The 18,565-nt window shown below is 36.6% G+C and overlaps 1 protein-coding gene across 2 annotated transcripts in view; it reads right to left on the reverse strand.

Annotated features, from left to right (window-relative positions):
- Window positions 1–10,619: 10,619 nt before the first annotated feature.
- The window catches only part of LOC146004244 (granzyme B-like), a 49,321-nt gene continuing 41,375 nt past the window's right edge, over window positions 10,620–18,565 (reverse strand). Inside the window, exons 7-8 of one of the 2 annotated variants that reach the window (XM_083142925.1) lie at window positions 14,413–14,553; window positions 10,620–11,132 (exon numbers count right to left, since the gene is read on the reverse strand). In XM_083142925.1, the coding sequence (XP_082999051.1) occupies window positions 10,971–11,132; window positions 14,413–14,553 (303 nt within the window). In that variant the 3' untranslated portion in view covers window positions 10,620–10,970. The remainder of the gene's footprint in view (window positions 11,133–14,412; window positions 14,554–18,565) is intronic. The other variant, XM_083142924.1, reaches the window with a different exon arrangement.

Genomic DNA, 18,565 nt, shown 5'->3' on the forward strand with positions numbered 1-18,565 from the left:
ACGCTTTGACGTTGCTCGTTCGTCAAACGTGAAGCAGAAGGTTCAAACGGAGGCGCCGTCGCTCTGAAGTTACTGGGTTCAGAGGCGTTACGTGAAGAGTCACGGGAATGGTCTTCTGGATCAGATCTGGAACGACGCGGCCCACGTGCGTAGTTGTTCCTGCCATCCCTTCTAGGAGGATTACGTCGTCTGTTGTAATTGGAATATCCATTCCTCTGGTTCTGCATAACTTGTCTGACTCTGGGTTGTTGGTTTCCAATTCTATTTTGTCTGGGAGCATTTCCCTGGCCTGCACCTTCCCTATTCCACACAGGCTTCCAACTGTCCTGCTCTTCAAGCACCTCGAATCTTTTCAAAAAATCAGCAAGCTGTCGTACAGTTCGAGGAGAGTTAGCCAAACTCAGGCTGCGGGCTCTATATGGAAGCTGAGAGATAATTAAATTCACTATCTCTGGTTCTACATAACGGGCAGACAGATTGCGGTAGGCTGAGTAAATGGACCATGCGTATTCTTCCATACTCATACCAAACTGCTTTGAATATCGACGAGATCTCACTGCCGTCAGCTGCCTCTCTTTGGCCTCTTCAGAAGCATATTGTTTGCGAAAACGGCGGCAGAAATCGGAATAGGACCTGAACTCCAACTGATTTGCTCGAAACCAATGCTCAGCCTGGCCTTTGAATAACCGAGGAATAATTTCCAATCGGTATTCGTATGGAACTTGCATTAAATCAAAGTTGATATTGAGTTCTTTTAAATACTGTTCAGCATTCTGGGCTTCCAGGTCTCCCTTGAACTTGGACAAGGAATTAAGGTCTGCCATCCTTGGGGTTCCTGTCGTCGTTGATCGCTGAGTTCGCGGTGGTGACTCATCTGACCCGCTTCTCACATTTCCATGCCTTCGTGTTCGCTTCCTGATATTCGCTTGATACTGAGAGTCCGAGCTGGTGCTGGAAGAGGAGGAACTGCGATCTTTCTTCCTTGCTAGACGTTTCCTCTTTGCCCCTTCTTCATAACGACGATGCCGTGCCCTGGGAGATTCACGCTCTCTGTAACCTCTATCATCGCCCGAAAGACTAAAGGTAGGTGGAACAGCAGAGGCCACTTCATTAGCCCTTGAATCAGCAGTAACTCGTGGGCGACATACTTGTTTCTCTTTTCTAGTTCTCTCTCCACCTGTTCTGTCCATTGCTTCATTTAGTTCAATGTTAATGGTTGGCAACACTGCACTCTCAGCAACTGCAGACGGGTGACCAGCTGTTCGAGATCCAGTTTCTGTTTCCGTTTGCCGGGAAACGTGCATAGTCTCTAACTGATTCGTAAGTTGTTCTACCTGAGTCTTTATTTCCTCAACATCCTTGCTTCTTTGAGACACAACGACGGAAATCTGACTAATATTTTCTTGGACCTCAGCCCGAAACTGTATTTTGTCAGTCTCGGCCTCGGCCAACATCTGTTCTATTGTCAGCTGTTTTTCAATAATCCTATTGCACTCTCCAGTGAATCTCGAGTTAATATCCTCCACATCTGTGCGAACATTTTCTGTGGCTTTATTTACATCGGCTGCCAAGCTACGACGGAAGTCATCAAAGTCTATCTCTCTAGCCTGCCGGATTTCTTCAGAGAATCGCGCTCTAGTTTCCTCGTTCTCAGACTTCAGTTGTTGAATCTCACAGGCCATCTCGCCTATTTCAGCTCTTAATACTTTTATAGATTCATCGTGCTGCTTGCCGATATCATCCTTTAGCAACGCACATTGTCTGAGGATATCTTCCTTTAATATGTCAGATTGTCTACAGATATCAGCCTTCAGTGCTTCAGACTGTTTGCAGATATCAGCTTTCAAGCTGGTAATGGAATCAGCTTGCTGTTTAATATCAGCCTTCAATGTTTCAGACTGTTTGATAATATCAGCCTTCAAGTTATTAATGGAATCAGCCTGCTGTTTAATGTCAGCCTGCAATGTTTCAGACTGCTTGCTAATATCAGCCTTCAAGTTATTAATGGATTCAGCCTGCTGTTTATTGTCAGCCTGCAATGTTTCAGACTGCTTGCTAATATCAGCCTGTAATGTTTTCATACTTTCAACTTGCTGCTTGCTAATTCCTTCAATCATGGCTTTTAAAGCTTCAAACATATTTAATGGATCAGATGTAATATTTGTAGACAATGATTCACATTCTTTACAAACGAAATCGGTAACTTCGTGGCTTTCAGATCGAACATCTAAGCCACAACATTCATAATGTAGAAACTTTGTACATTTCTTGCACACAAATGTGGTTTTATCTTTATCAATGTTCTGACAACAATCGGGAACATTAAGCTCTGAACTTGAAGCAAGACTTTTATTTGCGCTACGCAAATGTTTTCTTTCCATTTCAAACGAAGTAGTTCTGTGCTTTTCAACAAATATAAAAGTTTAGTGCTCTTGCACAATGAATCTCAACTTTAAACAATTGTCTTGCCCTTGTACACTACAAAATCGAGCCAACACGTTGAGCTGCCACTTGATACGTTCTATGGTACATTTACTTCACGCGTCGTATTATTTTACTATTAATATTAACTTAATAATACTCAGCGGTGAACGATGAGACTCGGTGAAGTACACAGACTCCTCTCAGGTACAGGGATAGTGTTAGGCAAAGACAATATTCACAGCACAGAGAAATAAAACCACATTACTGCAGTATGTATCAACTGAAAGGTTTTATTCTTTATTTCTTGCAATTATAATGCAACTATACTTGAGACAAAGGCGAGGATTTCGCTTTGTCGATGAATTGACTCAACTAAAACGCATAAACTCAATGCGTGGCTATCGGCAAGCCTATGATTACATAGACCTAGCTTGCGCCCCGAACTACCACACCAAGAGAAATGCAATGATAACTGAGCCAATATTTGCTCTTTAGCCTTTTATTTTCAAATTAACCCTTAGGCTAGCTTTATTATTTAACGTAGAATGGTTGCAGTATTGTGCATAGCATCAATGCATGGCTATCGGCGTACCTATGTTCACATAGGCCTAGCTTGCGCCCCGAACTACCATACCAGGATGTATGCACAACACCGAGGAGTTCTTTTTTTTAGTTTAAAAGCTTCGACGATCCGTGGCGAAAGTGTGATGATTCTTACGCGATATCCTCGCTTTTATACTATTTTCGAGAACACAGATTAAAGTACAGATGAATCATTCACTATCTACAAAAAGATACTATCAACAAAACTGACATCTATACATCTTTAGAAATACAAATTCGTATAGTGCACTCTTGCAAACATGAAGATACATTAAACTACTCATAACAGAGCATAAAATACAATAAACATTAAACAAAAGATATATATTACAAACAAGGTGCAATATTACATAGAATAACAAGGAAATTACGCTTTCTTTCACAAAATAAATATATTAGTGACATATTTTCCACTGGTGACGTCACATAAAAATATGAATCATATCAACCTTAAATACCAATGTTAAGTAAAATATATTTGCCCCCACCCTCGCAGTTTTGACACCTTGCCCCCTACTTTTGGAACCAATCTTCGCCATTGCATATACACGGGCTACCCACAATCAGTGGCGTAGCAACATATCGCGAGGCCCCCATCCGTTCTTTAAATTTGAAATCTCAATGTAAATCGATACAAAATCTTCATGGATACGTCAGCAATTTATTATATTCAAATAATAATAATAAATTACTGACCCTAAAAATGTATTCGTCTGTTTCCCGGGAGCTGAAATGTGAAGCTGTAGGACAGGCCCAGGGTAGGGTCAATTGGGCCATGCGTCCTAGAATTACGAAATATTACAATGTGAAGATATAACATTGTCAATTTTTCAGATTGTGCAAGAATTTCGTCCTTGCATATGTGAATGGTTTGTTTGGTGAGAGAGACAGGCCCCAGAATTATGCAGTCCGCAAATTGAGTAATTTTTGTTTTATAACCATTGATGCAAGTCTTCAAGATATCACGATTTAGTCGGGATATCTCTTCCGACTTTTGCAAACTGCAGTCCTTAACAATGTTAATTATCAAAACAGTACAATTCCAATACTTCAGAGCGCTACGACGCCATTTGTCAGCAAAAACAAAAATATCAGAGATTTATATAAAGGTGTAAATGAGTTTAGAAAGGGGTGGCAACCTAAAGTAAACTCGATAAAAGATAAAGATGGTGATTTTCTAGCTGACCCAAGCGATATTCTAAATAGATGGAAGAACTACTTTAATGACCTTTTAAATGTTCATGTAGGAGATAAATCAGAAGTAAATGAAGTGCACACAGCAGAACCTTTAGTTCCCGAAACCTAACTTGACTGAAGTTAAAGATGCTATTAAAAGGCTAAAGAATAACAAAGCACCTGGCATTGATTTAATACCAGCTGAGTTAATTAAATATGGTGGAAATTCGTTAATATGTCAAATTCATAAATTAATTTGTTTAATATGGAATAAAGAAGAAATCCCTCAACAGTGGAAAGAATCCATAATTGTTCCTGTGTTTAAAAAAATGATAAAATGAACTGCAATAATTATCGTGGAATTTCTCTACTCTCAACAACATATAAAATATTATCTAACATACTTTTAACAAGACTTACCCCATGTGCTAATGAAATTATAGGTGATTATCAATGTGGATTTAAACGTAACAGATCAACTACAGATCAAATGTTTCACATTAGACAGACACTTGAGAAAAAGTGGGAATATAATCAAAATGTCCATCAGCTATTCATTGATTTCTAAAAAAGCATATGATTCGGTCAAAAGAGATAAATTATATAATATATTAGTAGAGTTTGGAATACCTAAGAAGCTTGTTAGTATGATAAAAGTATTCACCAGCGAAACAGAAAGTAAAATTCGTGTGGGTATTAATGTGTCTGACAAATTTACAATTCATGATGGGTTAAAACAAGGAGATGCATTATCTCCATTGCTCTTTAATTTTTTCTTAGAATATGCTGTTAGGAAGGTAAAAGAAACTAACGAAGGACTAAAATTAAATGTTGTGACTCAGTTGTTAGCATATGCAGATGATGTAGACTTCTTAGGGGATGATATAAATACAATTAAGAATAATGCTAAAATATTTTTCAAAACTGCTAAAGAGATAGGTTTGGAAGTTAACAAAGAGAAAACTAATATATGCTTACAGGTCGAAACCAAGTGTTAGGTAATAATCAAAATCTAATTATTTATAACAACTCGTTTGAACCAGTTTCCAAATTCAAATACTTAGGAGTAATATTAAAAATTAAAATTATATTAAAGAGGAAATAAAAAGTAGGCTTAATTCAGGAAATGCATGTTACTTCTCTCTTCATAAACTTTTGTCTTCTCGTTTAATATCTAAGAAACTAAAAGTTAAAATATACAAAACAGTAATTTTGCCTGTAGTATTATATGGATGTGAAACTTGGTCCCTTACATTGAAAGAGGAACATAAATTCAGAGTATTTGCAAATAAGATCCTTAGAAAAATATTTCGACCTAAAAGGGATGAGGAGACAGGTGAGTGGAGAAGGTTACATAATTTAGAGCAACATAATTTGTATTCATGTCCAGATATTATTAAAATAATTAAATCAAGAAAACTTAGGTGGGCAGGCGATATGGCACGAATGGGAGAGGATAGAGGAGTTTACAGGATTCTTGTAGGGAAACCTGATGGTAAGAGACCTGTAGGAAGGCCAAGACGAAGATGGAGGGACAACGTTGAGATGGATTTAAAGGAAATCGGTAGGGATGGAAAAGAGTATATAGATCTTGCTCAAGATAGGGACGGATGGAAGGCCTGTGTTGCTGCAGCCATGAACCTTCGGGTTTAAGAAGGCTAGAGACTTAGTTAGTTAGTTAGTTGGTGCCCTGACTACCGAAATATTGCAATATAAATTACCAAGATATTGAAAAAAGATTGTCAAAATCGCACAGTTTGCACCACTGTAATTTCGGAAATTAAAAAAAGAACATGGATCTACAACCTTGAATATTTTCCTACATCAGGTGGCCCTTCCAGTATATCAAATTTCAATTGAATCAAAAATTTAAGGTTGAGGAACTTGTTGATTTCCCATGGAATGACTAAACGGTGGAATCCTTGTCAAAACCGGCTCGATTTTTCCCCCCTCGGCACTCCCCTGCGACACGTACCTCCACTAGCCTATATCATAATTGCGGTTTCATGTAGCAGTTATCCATTTTTAGTACGCTGCCTCAGAAAGACATTCCGGTAGTAAACTCTGGGCGAAAAAACACCCGTTATTCCAGAACGATACCAAGTACTGTTACAGTTGTTACTACAAACATACAGTTATGCAAGGAAAACAATACCAGCATAAATAAGAGTGTAATGAATATTTGTAAACAGAGTCTTACTTGAACTGGCTACTGTTGTTAACTGGACTCGCTGGAATTATTTCAAAATTATTACCCACGTACGTAGAAGGTAAAAGTATTTCCGGAGAGAAAGTCGAGCCTCACTTGCATGGCTCAGCAACTTCTTTATGTTTCCAAATAACAGACCTTTGAATGGACAGTGGCAGGATATATGCTACGCCAAGCAATGTAAAAACCTTTGGTACGTTCGAGAGCAGAAAACAAAACCAAGTCTTACATTGGAGGCGAAAAAATAAATTTTAGTTTAGTTAGCAACAAAGAATGTGAAAGTGTTATTGAATTTAAACTTGTACCATTGCTGAGTCTAGTCGGATGGGCGTCTGACTATCATGCGGGAGACCCGGGATCGATTTTCGGCCTGGGTGATCTAAGATCGGATTTTCTTCGGCCTTGTCATGTGGCTCCGGGACTCACCCAGCCTCAAATCAACCCTGGGGGTAAAAATGGTAGAGATCGAGAATGTGTGGGGCCCTACTCCCACATCCCCCAAATGTGCCTTCATGGCAGTGTGCTATATACACGGGGAACTTCACCTCATCTTGCCTTACCATTGCTGTCTTTTGAATCTCACATGTCGGATAGACAATAGAAGCACACATCGTTACTTGCTGCAAGGGCTGGGCCCTCCACTGTGTGTGTCTGTGATGTCTAAATGTTCCGCAAATCCTTGTCGTATGTGCCAATGATAATTTCCTCAAACAGAATTCTAACCTTCCCAACTGCATATCATCCATGTTGGGAGATGATGACATTGTGCTAGTTAACAAAATGTTTTAGTTTTTACAGTCTTACACTTTCTGAAGAAACTTTGAGTCTCTCGTTATCTTTTTAATGCGTTGTGTATGTCCTGTGCACAACGTTCTACCTTTTCACTCCTATTTTAACTTTAAGGTAAGGACTTTAGATAAAATGATTTTTCGAAGTATGGAAAGGAGCCAAATATGGCATACCATTTACATTTTGGTTCATAAGTCAGTCAGATTTATTTCCAAGTGTGTGCAATGTACATAAATAGTTATAGTATTGAATGTTGTGCAATTATTGATAATAGTAGTCACATCGGACAACACAATTAGTCATGATATACGAAAAATACAAACACTGCACAATTTTAGACATGGCAAGTAGGGTTACGAATATGGCATACTTGTAACTTCTATGAACAAAACAGTTTTAGAACCTGATAAACATAACCACACTGCGTTACATAATATTAGAAAACAGTACGGTCTATGTCATTGTTTTGAAGTTGTGATAGTCTCTGCCATAGACCTAATAAAACTCATTCGTAGTCTATTGACAAAAGTCACACACATACCTAGACTAATGGATACATTTATTTATTATTATTTTATACTTATTGTCACTTTTCTTAGTGTTTGTCATGAAAATAATTAATGCATTCCTACAAATGAACATTGAATAGTAGAATACAAATATAGCATGGTGTGGGTACAAATATGGCATACTATGCCATATTTGTAACCTCGCCATCTTTGATTTCCTGATCGAAATTTTACTGAACCCTGGCAGCACACACAAAAAACAACTTTGCTTATTTGTGCTTCAAACAATAGCCTTTTAAGTGCACACACGGTTATTGCCACTTTGTTGCAACCAAATAAACTGCCGATGGACATACAACTTACCTTAAAACTTCTGAAATCTTCGAAAAACAAACAAGGTTCTCCTGTCTCACAATACACGTGCGGTGCTCAACGGGATAAGCCTCACAATGGAAAGACCTTCCAAGGGTTCGTTCCAGGAAACACCAACACAGGGTAGTAGTTACCAGCAGAGATAATGCACCATGCCAAATTAGTACCCCTATGCCATATATCTCTCCTTTCCTACACTTACTATCAATGGTGCAAAATTACCACATGTGCCGATGCACCCAAAATATCTAATTTTAATTTATGTATCAAACGAAAAGAGCAACAATAATAAAAAAAATCTTACTCAATATACATGGACAACCGCTAATCACCCAGAAATGATAATAACTAAAGCCAAGACTTTTATGTAACCAAACACATCTAATATACGTGTGTGTCCATAAATATATAGAAAAACCATTGAAATATGTAAAAAAATATGTAATAATATTTTTTCATGATTTTCGAACGTTCCTTCTTTTTTGTGGATTTCTGTGAAATCATGGCTCTTAGTTGAAGGACTGACCTCTGTTTACTATTCCCAGAATTAGCAAAGGGTTATTTGAGAAACGTGTCAGTAGTGAAAAACAAAAGTACATAAGAAATCTTAATTTCTGTGGTGTCATATATAGCAAGCAACAAGTATAAGTGAAAATAAGGTGATCAGTCTGTCCCCAAAATTAAAAATTACCAAATCTTTACAAAAACCATAGACCCTATATTTCGAATATTCGTCCCATAAATATGTCTGTATTACTCAAAGAGACTTAGTGTAATGACCAGTTGAGGACCGAAAAAATATGAGAAAAAGACCCTTCAAAATATGTTGTTTCTCTGATCATGTATTAATATAATATACAATATTTTTTTCACATGTTCCAGTCTGTTCCCAGGCATCACATGCTTCTAAAACACATACATTGATCAACATTAATAAAAAATGTGAAAAACGTTAAACGTTCTTTTCTCGTAAGACGTACTTGAGGAAAGTTTTCGAAAACACGCTGTTTAATTTTATTGAAAGTTACATCCTTACTACGCATTGCAGTATACCACCAAGGCCATCGTCGGCAATACTTTGACCAGTGTATTTCTCTAGAAACTGTCAAAGTGAAGGATTATTCATTTTCCATAATGGAATATTGGCACTTACAAAGGCTTTGCAGAGATCTTGGTTGAAAGAAAGGAGAACATTTTGAGTAGCCCGACAAACTTTTTTGAAAAAGAAGCTGTTTTCCTCTCCTTCGCTCGTGCAATGGCTCTCAAATTTTTCTCACGCCCTATGTGCTGCTGCACATGGAATAGTTTTTTTGCAGAAACTTTTGTTTTACACAGTTTACAGAATAGAATTGTTCCATCACTGAAAACACATCGTCTCCGAAATCGGATACAAATTGTCGTAAGAAACATGACTTCGATGGTTTAACCTTAGGCATCTGGAAGAGCACTGAAACAAGTGGCCTCGTAGAATTGTCTCTGCTAACTCTCCCACTAACATTGCTGCCAAAGAGCAAGGAATAAAACCCTTACAGTTGGCACTCTCCGCTGCCTGCTACGCTCCTAGTATTGCCAACAAGTGGTAGTTAATTGTTGCCACAGAAAGACGTTGGCTATTGTTTCAGTAATCCCGCCTCCTACGTGCTATAGCTGGCAGTTGAGCAATTGGTAATTTTGTATGAAAATATTACAAAAAACTTGAAAAAAAGCTTAAAAAGGACCACAAAGATGCAAAATATTAAAAAAAAGATGAGAAAAGGCAAAAAATGGGAAAAAGGACAAAAAAGGCAAAATAAAAATTACCGATTCTGACTCCCTTTCGTGTGAAACGTCTATTACATCATAAAGAAAAGAAGACATTTCCTCAACTTCCGAAAACTGGTAATGACGCAAATACTGCATTTTATGTAAAAAAGAAATACGAAATGTAAGCGCATGCAACATGAAGTTATTTTCTATCTGCAATTCACTGACATTTGTAATTTTTGTTTGGCTACATAGAAAGGCAAAACATATGTAAAAATCCATAAAAAAACATGTGATTACTGCCAAAATACCTTTAAAAAATATGATTGGTTTTGATGTCATTAATGGGTGAGCAATAAGAAAATGAATACTCAGTTTCTTTGCGTCCTTGCTTTGTGTGTAGTGGTCGTGGGTTTTGTTCTTCCCCCCCAAAAGTGAAATTTTATTATTCTAAGCTGATATTTTAACGCAGCAACGATAACACTTGAAAATGGTGGTAGTAGAAAAAGTAAAGCGTGGTACTGAATCCAACCTAATAAAAAGTAACACCTTCAAAATTTAAAATTTCACGATAAATTTAATACTATTACGAAAATATTAATTCATATTATCTAACAATGTTTATAATGAAAAGAAGATAAAGTTGTTTTAAAGCATTATATTATAATATTTGAAATTCTACCTTCAGGTTAATTTTTAATTCAGAAAACTGTTAAAATTCCACATTTACGTTGCCAGAAATTTTGTGATATGGATTCACCAAACAGTTCTTTTTGTTAACTTAATTTGCAGTCCCATCTGGTGGTAAATATTTAAAGCATTGAACTAAAAGGTTCACTTGTAAGCAAGCTGAATTATTTTTCATGTTATTTCTCTCATATTTTGGTTTGAACATGTTGAAAACACATGGGAATGATTCACCGATAGTCGTAATGCACATATTCAGTCTTAACAGTATTATTTAGACCATTGTACTGCTCTACAATACACCTCTTTTAAAAAATGGTGTTGCCAAAGGTTAATGGGACACGTGGTCAAATCACCGACACTTTAATTATGTATTATCTCACTGATATGAAACAAAGAAATATATTTCACTTGTTATTTGCTCGACAAAGTCTCATATTCAATCATGATAGTCCGTATTATGCAGTGTTTTTCACTATTTCTATGATCCAATCCAGATAACGCGCTATCGAAAGAAACCTGAGTCCGGCGCTCGCACTGCCGCAGCCATATGCCTCGTTAGCCTGTGACGTAATACCAGCAAGCATTCCATCACACAGAAGAACACCGCCTGGGTCCCCCTGGAAATACAGAAACAAGTGAGATTGTTCAGAATTCAATGAACTAGAACACACACACTAATCTTCTCAACGAAAGGGATCAAACGGAACACATAATTTTGAATTTAGACATTAGGTAAGCAACTGACAGAAAAATGGTTCGGCGCTGTATTAAACGAAGAGAATATTTGAAATCCATTATTTTAAAACAGTTTTAGGAATATCATAAAGGCATGGTTTGAATATAGTTAGGACTTGTTTACACGTTAACCGCCGGGTATGTGGATGTTCATACAAACGGGTGTGCTCTACATGGTCACGTATATGGAAATACGTAAGCACTAAGAAAACAGAATTTCTAGCTAACAAGAAGCATAATATCAGTGGCGTGCATACAATGTAAGCTACGGAAGCATTGCTTCGGAATGCAATATGCAATAACGTAACAATATATTATGTCATTATTCAATAATATCTAGATCAAACCGTTCCATTTCTTCGCTACACATAGAACAAATACCAGCTCCTGCACTGAGATTGAGCCGAAGCGATCTCCCTCTCGCAACAGTTCAGCAGTGGCAGACAGTTCCGCGCGCACCTTAAGGTCACGGGCCGTGTGCGTGCATTTCTGCTACTAACGAAGCTAGCATGGGACAGGGAGTTAGTTTACTCAGAGAGAGAGTCTATCGGAGTGTTTCAACTCGTATTATTTTCGGTTTTCCTCAGTTTACGGGTTTCGTTGTGATTCTTATCTTTGATATATTTATTATTTTAATTTAAACTATTACCAACTGTGATTTTTATCAAGGCAAGCCTGCCCCTTGATTTACTATTGTTTACTTAAAATTTATATACTCAGTACTTAGGCTATCTAAATGGTAACCGCACGCCACTGCATAATATTGGAATTATTATTATCAAACATCCATGGCACTACAGACAGAAAACACAAAAAAAGGTGCTGGAGAGATCCATCACTATTTATGGTGACACTCAATGTTTAAACGTGAGAAAATTGTAAAATATGTGTAATAAGCGCACTATGGGGCATTAGGCTTATATTTCTCACACAGATGAAAGTACAATCTGGTATTACAGAAATTATAAGAAAATCGTGACAAATAGAAAGCTTAACTCAATAGTATAATTATGCGTTATATTCATTTTTAAATCACTTCAAATAATTCATAACAAATGTGACACCTGAATAACTTACTATTGAAGATTCACAGTGAGATTTAAAAGTTATAACTGAAATTACATATTGTTTTCCTCACTAGATTATACGGGAAGTGTTCATCTACTTTCACTGCCATGATTATTTAAGTGATAAGTGACTTTTCAGTAATCTACGATAATGCCTCAATCAGATAGATTACGCAATCATTACGGTATATTATCAGTGTTTCCATGTTGCACATCTTCATGGCAAAAGTGCTTCTAGGTTCAAATCCTGTGCGAGGCACTGATTTTTCATTGTGCTCTCCCCCATCTACTTCACCAATTCATCGTTCATCTTCGTGATTAACCTAGAGAGGTAGAAAGTGGACATAAAATAAGCAAAAATACACATTTACAAAAAAATGCAGAATCGTTAATCTAAGGCGCTGAAAGAGGGTAGGACATCACAGATACTGCACTGCTTGTATTTACGAAATAATTGTGTCTAATTCAGACGTGCTATGAAAACATTAAATTAGCACATGTAAGAAAGATTTACACTTCTGTTAAAAATTAGTAATAAGGTTTATGGCATGTGGTGGGTTCTATTTTTTAAAATTTAATTAGGTTATTTTACATCGCTTCTTTCTGTCACGTTTTGACTAATTGCGACAATGAAGATGAGCGATTATATGGTGAAATTTAGAAAGGGACACTTACAAAGAATGAGCAAGAATTGCATGAACAAGGTGAGATAGAAAATACCGACAAACTTGGAGAAAATTAAGAGATGTTTGGTGAGCACAGGGACTTGGCTTTAACACTGCTAAATAATAATAATAATAATAAGGTAGGTCAGCCAATAGTAGCCAGCCCGTGTTACCAAGGTGGCCCACTTTAAAAAAATCATATTAATATATAACATTGCTAACAAATGGCATTACATTAATGTACCCAGTCCCCTTCAGGTGCACCATGCAGAAAACGAACTGTCTTGGACTGCCAGCAGCCGTTTTATTTAAGTTATTTTATTGTGGGACTACCTGGCGTCGTAGGGACAGTGTAGACGAGTCCTCCACGAAGATCAGCTATTCGTCGTTACCAGTGATGTGCGTCTACGCGTAAACAACGATAGTCTACATTCTACACATAGACTATTTTATACATAGATTACGTAATCTGTGTAAACAATATGGCGAAAAGTGATAACTTAGCAAAGAGCGCCGTGGAATTAAAAGAAAATTATACTGCGTACCAGTTGCCAATGTGTGAAGAGAACTTTTCATACTCTTTCTTCCAAAGTCGAACAATTTCTCACCTAGGAAGAAACCTAATATAGGATATATTCTAGTGTTTTATGGTGAAAAGCCCACTCTTGCCTCACGACTGCCATCTGTTGTTGTTTTTTGCATACTATTTATCTTCTTCCATAGTTGATAAATAGAAGAGAAGATAAATTTTGTTGTAAATAGGGTTCCTTTCATTTCGCTAGGAACCAATATAGTTGAAAATGTCACTTTCCTTTCATGGAACCCTTGAAAATTAATTTTAATGCACTTTAGATTGTCTACGTAGTCCATGTAAACTACAACCCAATGTAATCTACGCGTAGATTACGTGCAGACAACGCATGTAGACGTAAACTTATAGTCTACGGCACATAACTGGACTGTATATAATGCATGTAAACAATCAAAACTTTGACAACAACAATTTTCTCTAATAAGATGTAGAAACGTGAATAAATATGTTTTCTTGAGCAAAAGAATCATTTTCTAAGCCAACTATATAAGCCGTGGGTCACCTTGTAACGGTGTTGTAATTCTTTTTTTAAAAAAGTTGCAACAAATTTTACAAAATATCCATTTGGTACACGTTATTAATTAGTTATAGGAGTTATTTATTTTAATTTCAGAAATTTATCTCTTATTCGAGGTTTGTAAATTGCCCTAGAAGCTTAACTAGGGCCACCTTTGGTTCACCTACCTAATAATAAGTTGTTGAGTTTTGTTTTATAACCTATAATAATAATAATAATAACAACAGCAACAGCAACAACAACAACAACAACAACAACAACAACAACAACAACAACAACAACAACAAACGGAAGGAATGAGAAAATGACTGTTTCTCTTACCGGGCAGACTGTCTTCTTCCCCTTTCCTGGCAGGAGACAGATCCCGTCGCCCATCTGACTCCTGGTGGGGAGGACGTTGGTGCAGTTGGGCTGTTGGACGGAGTTCAGTTCCAGCTTCATAAGACACTCCGATGTCCTCGGCTGAGGAAAGAAATGTTTGTTATAGCAATACGATGAAGAGACTTAAGCCATCCGTACACGATTCAATTGTTATTGAAAGAGACCACTAATAACCCATCAAAAACAATTGAAAGTCATTCAACATGGAAAATTTGAAAGTTCTTAAATTTCACCCGTACACCATCAAAGAAATGTTTGAGAATTTCACGGAAAGGTGGCAGTGTGTACGGCAAGAAAGAAAATAGACTAGATTTTAGCGGTTAAGAAAGATAATCATTTCCTTTGCAAGGGAAAATGCATGGTATATCAGAAACTCGAAAGAATAATAACAAATTTTCTCTGTCTAAATGTAATCTGAGATACGAGAATGACTATGTGAACGTAACTACATAAAAAAATCTCATAAAATATCATTTGCTCATTTGCACAGATATATAGGGTAAAGACCCCGAATATCACACTCTCTTCTTAGAATTCGATTTACTTGTTAATTAAAGCACAAACGATTTATGTTTTTTTTAAAAAAATATATTTTGTAGAAAGTCTATTTTATGATACAAGGTATTGGAATATAAAAAAAGTAACTGATAAATTATTAAAATGAACACAAGTGCTACTGGGCTATTTTTATAGGGGGTACAGTGGGATCCATGAGTATTACCGTGCAAATTGTCCATGACTATTTTCATTAATTTTTCTCTCACGTCCTATGTGTTTTAAAGCGATGGATTTTATGTATGCTTGTGCAGAAGTTGTCAACAGCTTGTTTTAAGTTTTCTCCTTAATTCTTGAAGCTCTTATTGGGTCAAATAAAGTGCACGAACATGGTGATGGACAATTTGCACGGTAATACTCATGGATCCCACTGTACCAAATAAGATACCCCGACCTTGTTTGGGTTATGTAAATCATTTCTTGATAAGTTCAGCATTCAGGAGTCTCTTTGAACTAAATGAACTAAATTATTGTTTTACCCAACTATGAGTGAAACGAAATTACTTTTACACCATGTTAAAAAAGATTAGGCTATTCTAAAAAATAAACTGACTATTTTTACCATGCTAAAAATACAAAACAAAGTGTTCCTTCTATGCTATCCTGTTGTCACCAAAATTGGTCCACTTCAAATGAAACTATGAAAAGAAATTGAACTTAGCCTATTAGGCCTAAGCCTACATTATATTACACATAAAGTAGCTACCAGGTCTCATAATAGGACCTTCGCAGGGTAAACAGATGAACAACGCTATCTCTCTTACAAGTGGAAGAAACCTAGCAACTCATTACATGGTACAACACACACACTCACCACTACGAAACACAGTAAAACGAGGATCAGTAACAACTTACCTTATCCATTTTGAGCAGGTAATTTCAAAACGACAGCAACATTTCCAGGATCACGCTTTCCTTTGCACATTCGCTCCGTCACCAACTCTACACACAGGGGTGTCCATCCACCCCAAGGCCAATGGCGCAATGCCCCCCAAATCTCGTCATGTATCCCCACAAATCATGTGGTAATACACATGAAGTATTTAATTACGATAGCGTATCTACTGAAAGTAACGTTTTTTTAAGCTTTACTGGACATGATACTTGATCTGCCCGTTCTCCTTAAACAGAGGTTTCCATCCCCCAGCTAGACCATGGATGCATTACCCCTCAAAATATTTTGGGTGAATACATAATAATTCTTTTTATATGAATACAATAGCCTGTTAAAATGTCCATATTTTTTAATGGTTCGAATTTTCGAAATAACGGAAAGCTAGCAATCTCAAGTGCCATAATTATATAAATATGTACTTAGACAGTGTTTGTGGTTGGAGAACAAGATTTTAATAACCCACAATTTGGGTATTTATCACAAAGTCTTACACAACTTAAGATCGAGAATTACAGAACTCTAGGTAGAAATTCCTAAGGCCGGGACAAGAATATAATGAGGCGCCTCCTTCAAAGAACTCACCCCCTCTGCTTGGGGTAATTACAATTTTTTTTAGTAATCCATAGCAATAATTACATGGATTTCATCTATAGTGCAAATTTCACTTAATAAAGCAAAATCACCCTGCAACAATAACTTAGAAATGCGAATTTGACACTCTTTATTTTCCTGTTTTATTGAGTAATGTGCAACGCGTTACTATGAAGTACACAATTAGTACAAATATTGCACCATAGCCTAAAGGTAATCAATAATAGAATACTATTGCTAATAGAACCATATCATTAAACTGACTCACCTGCTTTGAATTAAGCAGTATACCGACACTAAACATTATATTTTAAGAAATTATATTATTAATAAATGTCGAGAATATTGTTTATGCCTTGTAATGCAGGTACAGTATAATTCTTTACAATCCTCTCATGAAAATGAAATACACGCATTTTGTAAGAAATTTTTTATATATATTTCTTTGCAGGCTTGCAAGAATATTCATTTAATGGGACGTCATTACATATAATCCCTCGATATTTACTCTTTTCCATCTACTCTTTTCCCATGTTCGGCGCCGAAACGTGCACATACCATATCGCTAAATATATTCCCCAAATATAATGTTCGAACCCTAAAGAAATTCCTTGACAATCTAAGATTTTTCACTTTATTAAGAGATCCATATCTCCTCCCCTCAAATTTAATATTCAATCCTCCAACCAAAATTTTGGACTCACTGTTTATGTTGAAGAATACCTAGATATTACCCCCTCCAAAATAAAAAATCTCCGTCCACAAACCACATTTTCCGCTACAATATAGACGTAATATTAATACAAGAGTTGGAAATCTCCCCCCCCCCAATTTAATGCTCAGCCCCCTTAACTAACATTCCCAGGATAATCTAAGATTTAACACTGATATTCAATAGTCTGATATTGCCCCTTAATCCTCAATCCCCCACCAGAATCCACGTGTCGATTTAAGACCCAGTGTGTAAGAGTTTGATAATATTCCCCCTTCCTTAGAAATAATATTACCCGCTACAATTTCTTTGGCAGTCTATAATTTGGTATTTATATAACAACAATGGATAGTTAATAACGTAATTCAACTTGTGTCAAATGCTGGACATAACGACAGTCCACAAACCCACCTGTGGGAATCGCTACCTCAAAATACTTCATTTTCTTCATCTAATGCATTAAATATGGTGTACCTAAGGTGTTTATATTTATTTTGGAAAAAATATATAAATGTTGAATTTTATATTGCTATAAGGAAAATATCCCCCCCAAAAATTTCGATGGCGCAGTCTGCCTCATAATATCCCACTGTGGGCACCCGTATCTACACAAAGAGCTCACGTGACTTCCAGTGCTATGGCGCGATTCCTCCTTGTGTTATAGCTTCTTTCCGCTAGGGTGCAGCTCTTTGTTTACGAGATACATGGGGGTCTCATTTTAGGTGCCTATCCTCATATTCGGGGTCATTTTTTTAATTTACTAATTGAAACTACAATTTAAGATCAACGCAAAATACAGTAAAACCTGTCTATCCCGGAACATGATGGTTCCGAGCAAAATTTTCAGTCTTAACAGTTTTCCTTCTTATACAGGGTTGACTTTAAATGCAGTATAGAGCGCTGCAGGAAATAATGGAAAGACAGATTTACATTTCGCATTACTTATAATGTAGAGTACTAATGCATGTACGTACGTGAATAAATATGCGATAAAGTCGCAATAAGCATAGCAGAGATTACAATTATGTAACTACACAGCATGTTGGTAAACTTTTTACAGTATTGTAAGAACGTACAGTACGTACTTATGCATATTTTCGAACCCGGGACCCCTGGCGTCGTAGCGCGATGTGTATGGAGGGAAAGCGAAAGATTGAAAGATGGAATAAGAGAGGTGAAGAAAGATTGAGATAAAAGTGAAGAAAAAGAAAGAAACAAAGAGAGATAAGAAAAATAGAAAGATGACGAAAGAACAGAGGAGAAACAGACAAAGAAAGGTGGAGAAAGAGGGTAAGAGATGAAAAAAGAAACGGAATGAGTATTGTAGCGCATTCTTTCAT

Source organism: Lepisma saccharinum, chromosome 21 (genome assembly GCF_977018435.1).
Source record: "Lepisma saccharinum chromosome 21, izLepSacc3.1, whole genome shotgun sequence".
Classification (NCBI taxonomy): domain Eukaryota; kingdom Metazoa; phylum Arthropoda; class Insecta; order Zygentoma; family Lepismatidae; genus Lepisma; species Lepisma saccharinum.